The sequence below is a fragment of the Rhincodon typus genome, chromosome 6 (genome assembly GCF_021869965.1).
Source record: "Rhincodon typus isolate 14 chromosome 6, sRhiTyp1.1, whole genome shotgun sequence".
NCBI classification, from domain to species: Eukaryota; Metazoa; Chordata; class Chondrichthyes; order Orectolobiformes; family Rhincodontidae; genus Rhincodon; species Rhincodon typus.
In genome coordinates, this window is record NC_063337.1 from 2,029,823 (window position 1) to 2,040,287 (window position 10,465).

Genomic DNA, 10,465 nt, shown 5'->3' on the forward strand with positions numbered 1-10,465 from the left:
TCAAAGATAATGTCTTCTCAGGGTCATGAACTTTTGCAATAGGTCATGTGACTGCAAACGGATTCTCAATCCACCAGTTTTTCAGCAAAATTCTCCATTCAATGAACAGGAGTTCAGGATTTACTTCTTTTTCCTTCCTTCTCTGTTGCTGCTCTATCCCATTAAAACATGAAGGCTGAAAGCAGCTTGATGGACACGTTGCTGCCATTTTGAGCGAATGGTAGTAGGATCCTGTCAATGCTGCTGTGTTTTACCCAGCCATTTGAGAGTTGAGAGATCATTATTTGGTATGAAGACTATTTTATGACACCTGGACAGTGTCCAATCAAAAATCAATTTTTGTAGATGGTTTTGCCTGGAAAAGAAAGTTTGTAGATCTGACTTCAAGAAGAATGCCAATATTTGTTTGTTAATGGTCTTCTCATTGTATTTGTAGAATGCAGCAGAAACCTTGCTGATGAAATTTCTCTAGTGCCCTTATGTGTTGTTGATAAGACAGTCCAGGTGTCACTGCAGGATAGAAGTGTGGTGACAACTGCTCTGTACACTGTGACTCATGCTGACAAAGACCTCTGCAAGTGAAACAATTGCAGGCAGTTTGTGGAAGAGTGAATTGGCACAGCTTATCTGGTGTTGGATCACCTCGTCAATGGTGGTCTTTTGAGAGTAAGTTGTCACAGTATGGGGAGTATTCAATATATTTCAAAGTTTCTCCTTCCACATATAAAAGAGGTGAATTATCTGGCTCACTATGTGTGCACTGATAGGAGTTTTATTAACATTTAAAGAGAGGCCAAGTTTCTTTTATCCAGCATTGAAGTGATTCAGTGTAGCTAGTCATTGGCACCGTCAAAAAATCCCTCCTGTTCCTGAATGTCTTTTAAAGGAAGGAAATCTGCCGTCCTTATCTGGCTTGGCCTACCTATGACTCCAGATCCACAACAATGTGGTTGACTCTTCTGGGCAATAATGGATGGGCAATAAGTGCTGTCCTAGTCAATACCCAAATCCCATGCATGAATAACAAAATAGAAGTGCTCCAAAATCAGCAGTTTCTCTCAGGCCACATCCCCATCATTATGACAGTAACCAGTGTCTCAGCTGTACTGGATGGGCCACATTGTCAGGCCTGGGAACAACAGCCTGAGTCTGAAAGCATGTACCAGCAGATTCAAGATCAACTTCTTCCCCACTGTTGTCAGACTTATGAACAGACCTCTCAAATATAATAGTTGGTCTTTCTCCGCACCTTGCTGTAACACTATGTTCTGCATTCTGTTCTATTACCCCGATTTGTACTTATAAAAGGTATAATTTGTCTGGATAGCACACAAAACTATACTTTTCACTGTACCTTGGTACATGTGACAATGACAAATCAAACTAAAATCAAAACAGGAGGACAGAGAAAACACTTCAAGCACATCCATAAAACTTTCCTAAAAACACTAAAAATAACCTGCCTAAGACCACCCAAAATGGAGAACAACCATGAAAGTGTAACCTATCTCAAGCATCTCTCACAGGCCCAACCGTAGGTCAAGCACAAACACTAGAAAGGAGCAGGTGAAAACCCCAGCATCCTACCCACCCGACTCTTCAAACACCAACGGCCCAATCTGCAGCATGGTGTACTGATCCAGTACTGGACTGTCATCACATCAGGACCTGCAACTCCTGAATGGAAGGTCATCCTGAGGCCTGAGGGTGTGCCTAAAAGGCAGCATGGAACTCCAAGAGGTGAACAATCACTGTCAGGTAAACTGCAGTTAAGAGGCTTTCACACGACATTACATTCTCACCAGATTCAAGCAAGGCTGCTGGAGGAGATTGCCATTGATATTCAAATTCTATCATATTTGCATAATCAGGAATTTTGCTACCTTATTCAGTTACAATTTGTCACCTTGCTTAAATTCATAGCTGTCCCCACCCCAAGACTGTCCCTCGCCAGGTCTTTTTCCCCTCAAGTGGAAAGGAAACTGCATGGCGCCTAAAGCTCTTAAATTTCCTCTATTTAATATTTCACATTTCTATTTCCTTCCTTTCTTTTCTTCATGGTATACTGTAAAACCTACCAAAATCTTCAAGGCTTTTCGGCATTTTCCCTACTATCTTATCTGATTCAGTAGTCAAATTTTGTTTCAGAAAATCATTTACATTTTTAATATTTCAGAAGGGGCTACATAAATGAATGTTGTTGTTGTTGTTACAGTTCATATCTGGGCATATTTCAACAGGTAATAATGACGATCTAGGGTCTTATCTATGTAGCTATCCTTGATGTGTCAGCAACTGTTAGGCTATTTAATCCTTGTGGGCAAGCATCCAGTAATATGTACATTGGGATAAATTACACTAGCCGTAAGGGAATGGTGGTAAGAAGCAGGAAAATGGAGGAGGGGAATGACTAAGCCACGTCAAGTAGTTTAATCCTTGATCATTACATAGAAATTACATTCCCTATTTAAAGGGTTTGTTTGCTGATAAAATGTCCATCATGGTCAAGATCACCATAAAAGCTCCAGGCTGTAGATAACCAAAAAGATTATTAAATCATAAAACACACCAGTTTAATACATAGTCACCACAGATCAAAGCCTGTATGCAAATGCACTTCATGCCATAATAAAGTGGTATTATATTCTAGCTTAAAATCAAAATTACACTATATTGGAAACTGCACATGTAGAAACTCAAGCAGATAAACCCACAAAGGGGCAGTCTTGCCCAACCCTCATACCTCACTGAGCCAAATACAGAGAAATCTAGAAGAGACCAACATTGAAGCCCTCATGCATGTACAAGGTGCTCCTGAGTTCAACAACGTTTTAAGCCTTAATAATACAGCACATTGGTAAGATTCTAGTCCTCAGCCAGTGTGAACAGGTTTGAAAGAGCCAAGGGCTAGGTTTCTTGAGGAGTCTTGGCAAACCTTCTCCTCCAATCTCCCAATAATACAGCAAACTGGCAGCTTGTCAAATAATCAACTGTATTGTGGAAAATTGCAGATCTCCCTGCCCGAGGCTGGATATAACTGATTCTGCCATGGTCTCCAATCATCCATGATCACATTCTCTGAGCCAGGAGGCCTGAGTTCAAGTCCCACCTGCTTCAGAATTATAGAATCATAGAATCCCCACAGTGTGGAAGCAGGCCATTGGGCCCAGCAAGTCCATACAGGCCTTCTGAAGAACATTCCCTGACCATGACCCTATCGCGATCCCTGTATTTCCCATAGCTTACACACCTAACCTTCACATCCCTGAACACTGTGGACCATGGCCATGGCCAATCCATCTAGCTTGCACATCTTTGGACTGTGGGAAGAAACCAGAGCACCCAGAGGAAACCCATGCAGACACAGGGAGAACGTGCAAACTCTACAGACAGTCACCCGGGTCTGGAATCAAATCCCAGTTCCCTGGTGCTAACCACTGAGCCACCATGCCACTTCACGTGTAATGACATCTTTTGATTTGAAAATATCTTCAAAATCAGAAAAAAAGCATTATGAAGTCGTTGGTCAAACGGAGAAAACTTGTGTGTGGAGGATGGTGTTGACTGAATCGGAGGTGGAAGATGAGATTGGGGCAGCACAGTGGTTAGCACTGCTGCCTCACAGCGCCAGGGACCCGGGTTCGATTCCAGTCTCGGACGACTGTCTGTGTGGAATTTGCACATTCTCCCCTGCGTGGGTTTCCTCCAGGTGCTCCAGTTTCCTCCCACAGTCCAAAGATGTGCAGGTTAGGTGGATTGGCCAAGTTAAAACGCCCGTAGTGTTCAGGGTTATGTAGATTAGGTGGGTTATAGGGGGATGGGTCTGGGTGGGATGCTCTGATGTTCAGTGTGGACTTGTTGGACCGAAGGGCCTGTTTCCACACTGTAGGGATTCTATGATTAATTCAGACACAGGCAAAAAAACATAAATTCTATCTTCATCTGTCCTGAAAGTGAGAGAGCCACACCATTTTTAAAAATGTTTTTCTATTCTTGATGTTTTCTAAGTTAACACACCTTCCTTATTGAAGCGCAGCTCAAATGTTCAGATGTTCCACACGATGGCATGCCTAGATGATAATTAATTTTCACCAGAACAGTTGACGTAATCTAGTATCTTGCTGATAATTAAGGGTTAGTGTTGGAGCTCCTGCACACTGTTGTGGGTTTGTTTTATTAATTGAAGAGTACATGATGACACAACTAGTCTTGCAAATCTGTATTTGCTGCTCATGATGCAGACCCATCTACTTCAGGGAAGTCAATTACAGATTGGGTGATCACTTTGCAGAATCTGTCAGGCAAAAAAAAGCTTGCAATTATAAAGCACCTGAACAATCACCAGGGGTCCCTATATGCTTTACAGCCAATGAAGTACCTTTGAATTATTGTCAATATTGTAATGTAACAGAACAGCCAATTTGCACACAGCAAAATCCACAAACAACAATGCAATAACTCTCCTTCGGAGACATTGGCTAAAGGATAAATATTGACCTTAGATCAACCAGGATAAATCCCCTTCTCTTCAAATAGTGACAATGGGTTCTTATCCACCTAAGGGCATAGACACAGCCTCAATTTAAATGTATCATTCAAAAGAAACACCTCTGACAATGCAGCACTCTCTCAGTACTGCCTAGGCTTGGTTGTTTGTGCTCAGGTCTTGGACTTGGACGTAAAGCGTGAGCTTCTGGCTCAAGTCATCATGCTACCAAGTGAACAACGGCTGCTTAGTCCTCAAGATCTTCTGAACTTTCAGTTGCCTACCCTCTCACACCAACCTCAGCCGCCTACAATGGTCTAAAGGTTTCAGGAAGATCAAATTTTTCAATTAGTCGGTGTGCAATTTTCAGGACAGAACCAATTTCCAGTCATTTCCAATCATAAACTTGGTTTTCATTTCCTTTTCCACAAATAGGATCTTTATTGGTCAGTCCTGCTGACCCAGAATTCTTTCAAAAGATCAGAGAGCTAGATCATACATTAACTTGGTTTCTCTCTGCAAATGCTGCCAGACCTACTGGCAAAGGTCAAATTATTCCCCCCCACCCCCAGGGCTTTACTAGGATCTTCCTCAAAGAACATTTTTTGATTTTCAGTTTGCAGGCTCCTTTATCATTCTCACTAATTCCTTGATTAGATGAAGTCATGCTGTAACATTAGTTTCTGGATTTGTGCCAATTTTTTTTCCTGCTTAACAGAGAAAATGTAGTACAAATTAGCAAAGTCTGCATGTACATGTAGGCATGATCATTTAACTTGGGATGTATAAATAAGGATAAACAAAGAACTGCAGATGCTGGAGATCTGAAACAAAAACAGAAATTGCTGGAAAAATTCAGCAAAGAAAGCAAAATTAGCATTTTGAGTCAGTGATGAAGAGTCACCTGTTGGAAACTTAAATTTGGCTTTCTTCCCACCGATGCTGCCAGTCCTGCTGAGTTTCTCCAGCAATTTCTGTTTTTGTTTCTATAAATAAGGATGTTTATGTTTATTGCAAATAAATCTCCTATACTCAGCTTCCAAGACAAAAAGTTCTAACCTTTTGCTATTGCAAAAATAACTAGGACGGAGACTATTTTGTTATGTTTCTGTTTTGACGTTGGCTTGGATAATCTATCCGCAATTGTCAGACTTTGTAACAACTCCCAAAATACAGCAGGGTGGGAAAAGAGTCTAACTTAGATGACTGATTCCTGGGTAGCAAGAACTGTAGGTGTTGGAGTCAGAGTCAATACAGTGTGGAGCTGGAGGAACACAGCAGGTCAGGCAGCATCAGAGAAGCATCAGGGTGGAGGGTCCCAACCTGAAACATCAACTCTCCTGCTCCTCTGATGCTGCCTGACCTGCAGTGTTCCTCCAGCTCCACACTGTATTGATGACTGATTCCTAGGTTGGCAGGAATCACATATGAGGAGAGATTGAATTAATCAAGATTATATTTGCTGCAGCTAAGAAGAGTGCAGGGAAAAATCTCAGAAACCTATAAAATTCTAACATGACTTGACAGGGTAAATGGAAGAAGGATGTTCCTAATGATAGGGATGTCCAAATCCAGGGGTCACAGTCTAAATACCGAGTAGGCCATTTAAGACTGAGATGAGGAGAAATTTCTCTGCTCAGGAAGTGGTGAGCCTATGGAATTCTTTGCCATAGAAAACAGTTGAGCCAAAATATTATACGTTTTCAAGGAATTGGATACAGCACCTGGAGCTAAAGGGATCGAAGGATATGGAGGGAAAACGGACAAGATCGTAATGAATGACACAACAGGCTTGAAGGGCCAAATGGCCTACTCCTGCTCCTAATTTCAATGTCTCTATAATCCTTTATTCTGAGATTATGCCCTCTTGTCCTAGACTCTCCCACGAGAGGAAACCTTTTCTCATCCACTCTGTCAAGTCCCTAAGAATATTGTGTGTTTCAATAAGGTCACATTTCATTCTTCTAAATTTTAATGGAGTACAGGCCCAACCTACTCAACTTCTCCTCACATGACAGTCCATCTGTTGATTCCAAGTCATCCTTGTCACTTGTTTTACCACTTATTTTTGTGTTAAATACAAGTTTGGCAACTACATATTCACTTCCATCATCCAAGTCATTAACATATATTGTAAACAATTGTGATTCTAACACTGATCCCTGTGACACTCCACTAGTCAGAGTTTGCCCTCTTGAAAATGCCTCTTTTATCCCAACTGTCTTCTATTTGTTAGACAATCCTCTAATATACTACCACCAACACCATGAGCTCTTATCATGTAGCCTAACAGGTGATAGCTTATCAAAATTCTGAAATTTTTATTTCAAAAATATACTTTATTCATAAAAATATCTTTGTATGTGTACATAGTCACAAGCGCAGTTCTGTTCTGTACACTAGCATATGAAGAAAACAAACATTGGAGTTTGTCTGTATCCAACGAACAAACCAAAGGCATCTCTTACTTATGCAAGATTATATTTACATATATAGGAGGTACCACAAGGGTCTGAAATCCTGAAAATCCAAATACTACAAAAGTGAATCATATAGTGATTGGAGGAGCAGCTCCTACAATCAACACTTACACATAAAGGAGTGACTTTTCTCTTTCTGGTCACCCTCATTACTGAATTTTCCCAGATTTAATGTGGGCCTTCGTGGGCAAAATTACTGCTCATTTTGAGCCTTGCCTGCTAAACAGTTCTAGCGTTTTCTGTTTTTATTTCATGTGACAACTGCCACAGTACTTTGCTTTTGTTTAACAACTGACTCTGTCTCAGGACTGGATAAAATTGGGTGTACTTTGCTTCTCACTGTACAGTGCAGTGGACTCAGGATAAAAACAGAATAACTTCAAAATACTTAGCAGGTAAGGCAGTGTCTCTGGAAAGGGAGGTGGTGACCTTTGTTTGGCAGGGGTGGGGGAGAAGGAAGGGATAGTGGGACAAGGACAAAGGGAAGATCTGTGATAAGGTGAAAGACAGGACAGGCTCAAAGGAGTTACAGGACCAAACAGAATGGTGCTGTGGCAAGAGAATAAAAAGATGAGCCGACAGCAGGTACGAAAAGAAAAAAAAATCAAAGCAAGGAAGAGGACACAAACAAACACCAAAATTAAGGCCTGACCTACAAGACAGTTAGGCTTTTGACTTTGGATGAAACAGTCCAATGAAATGGTCTTTGCAAATGCAACACCAGGGAGTTTCAAGTTTCATTTATGAGTGCAAATTATCTTTTCCTTTCCTGATTGTCTATCTGGGTCGTCTGCAGAAGCCAATTGCAGTAGCCTCACGATCCCCTACCAATTTACATTTGATTTTTCATTTGACTTTCACATGTTAGGAGATGTCAGAAGTACAGGCTTGGAATTTTCATCAGTTTAATTTATAAGTAGATAAAAAAAAACTGAATCAAACAGAAATTAATTATTATCCTCAACGTAACCTAACTATCAGCCTTCGCACCATGTTTTCTGGACTACCAAAGCAGCATCACTAACTAGTCACTCTACATTACAGAACCCTTCATCAACAAGCCATCAATGACTCTATTAAATGGAAAAAAAGGTCATTCAGTCCCTAAAGCCATTCAATTTAAGTCACGGTTAATCTGCATCTAACTCCATTTATGGCTACCATTGTTCCACATTTCTCAATGCCCCTAAATAACAAAAAAAATGTCAACAGCAGTACTGAAACGCGTAAGTGACAAAGCTTTCCCAACCTTCCAGGAGAGAATCCAAAATTTCTATTATCCCATGAAAAAGTGTGTCCTGGTTTTATTTCTAAATGCCTACTTTCAATTTGAAAATTATTGCCTCCAATCGACCCAGTACATCCCTGCAGTGCCTATAATTTGCTTTACAGAGCCCTCAGTCAAATTTTGGGGTGGCATAGTGGAATAGCACCAGGGACTCAAGTTTGAATCCAGTCTTAGGCAACTGTCTGTGTGGAGTTGGCACATTACTCCCAGTATCTGCATGGGTTTGCTCTGGTTTCCTCCTAAAGATGTGCATAACAGGTGGACTGACCAAGCTAAAAACGCCACGCAGGGGTCAGTGTAGACTGAATGGGCCAAATGGCCTCTTTCTGCGCTGTAGGGATTATAGACAATCAACGCCTCTCCCCAACAGGGCTAACTCCAATGGCCCATTCCATCAACTGCCCAGTGGTACTTCGCGCGTTGTCAACAGCAACGCGTTTAAATACCACCAGATCCAGCGCGTGCAGCACAAAAACAACCGCTGGGAAAGGGAGCCGATAACCAAATACAAACAGCAAGAATTAATTCTGGTAGAGGGGTGAAGAAGAGTTTGAGAGAGATCTAGCTGCAGCCTGACCTGGTCCCACAGCAGCCATTGGCAGAGAGCCCGCTCCAGCTCCTGGTCTCCATCGTGATGGATATCTCCTTGCAGCGGGTTCGCGTTCACATCCTGCGCACAATCTCCCATCTCCGCGAGAGAGAGAAACCGGACCACAAACCAACGTAATTTTTAAAAAAACCACACACGCGACACACAATTTAAAAAAAAGGCTCCCCTCGCGTCACCTCGTCCTTCAGTGACAGCTGTGCCATCTCTTCATAGCAGACGCACCTCCAGCACAGGCGCTGGTCCTATTATTGTAGCTTCCCCACAATCAGTTTCAATCTGCGCCTGCGCACCCCTGCGGCCGCCATGTTTGTGGCTTTTGCCCCCTGACAACTGCGAGCGGTGCGCGGCTAACGGACTACAACCCCCGGCAGGCCCCGTTCCGCAGGAGCGGTTTCGGTTACCTAGGGAACGATGCGAGGCTGGCCGCACGAAGTGGGCGGGCACAATGTTCACGGCGACGCCTTTCGGGAATTGAGGTTTTCTATCGCCTAGCACAAACGAAGTGATCGGGCTAAAGGACTACAATACCCACAATATCTTGCACAACAGATCCAAAACCCCGCCCCTTGTTCACCGAAGTGCACGCATGATCAATGTTGCACTCATGCCTATAGCACATGGCAGCTGACGTTTTTGAAGCTGTTTCATGTTTAAGGAGGACTTTGAGATTTCCGTCTCACGGTCTGGCACAACTCTAAGTTTACTATCATCAGCAAAGTTTTTAAATTTAACTCTATACTTCAATGTTTAGGTCATTTTTATACAATACATCAAAAATAAACAGTGGTCCTAACACTTATTCTTCTGGAACACCACATCCTGCAGTCTGAAAAATAACCATTTATGGCAACATTTTACGTGTTAAGCAAAAACGTTTCTGGCCGGTATAACTGATCATACTATTCCATAAGCCTCAATTTTGTTAATCGGCCTTGTGCCACTTCGTCAAGTACTTTTTTAAAAAAATCCACATAGACAACATTGATTGTCTCAACAACGCAGGATGTGCAGGTCGATTGCAAGATATCACATTGACCACTCCCAGCATGCCAGTCATACAGCACAGATGCAGGCCCTTAGGTTCAACCAGTCCACACGGAACATAATCCCAAACTAAACTAGTCACAGCTGCCTGCTCCTGGCCCATATCCCTCCAAACCTGTCCTATTCACGTACTTATTTAAGTGTATTTTAACCGTTGTAACTGTGCCCCCACCTACCACTTCCTCAGTAAGTTCATTCCACACATGAACCGTCCTCTGTAAAAAAAAAAATTGCCCCTCATGTCAATAAGGTTGAACCATTGAATGTTTGCAAGATTCAGAATACTATTTCCAAAATTAGATATCATACTGGGGAATCTAGAACAGCAGGGTACACTCTCAGGATAAGGGGTCAATCATTTAAAGATGATAAGGGGAAATTTCTTCATTCAAACAATTGTGAATCTTTAGAATTCTGTTCCTGGGGGCTTGTGGATGATTGTTAAATTGTTAAAACTGGGATAGATGTGGACAATAAATAGTTAAGAAGTGAGTAACAGCAAAATGGACTATGTTTTAAATGGTAAAAAAATTGCAGCACACTGCTATACAGAGGGA

General features: G+C 41.9%; 1 protein-coding gene across 2 annotated transcripts in view; it reads right to left on the bottom strand.

Annotated features, from left to right (window-relative positions):
- pgm2l1 (phosphoglucomutase 2-like 1) overlaps positions 1–9,384 on the bottom strand; it is a 97,622-nt gene extending 88,238 nt beyond the window's left edge. Inside the window, exon 1 of one of the 2 annotated variants that reach the window (XM_048597968.1) lies at positions 9,266–9,384. Coding sequence is in view for 1 of the 2 variants with exons in the window: in XM_048597967.1 (XP_048453924.1) it covers positions 8,832–8,942 (111 nt within the window). In the remaining variant the exon portion in view is untranslated. Of the gene's footprint in view, positions 1–8,831; positions 9,106–9,265 lie in introns of those variants that run through there. The other variant, XM_048597967.1, reaches the window with a different exon arrangement.
- Between the last annotated feature and the right edge of the window lie 1,081 nt (positions 9,385–10,465).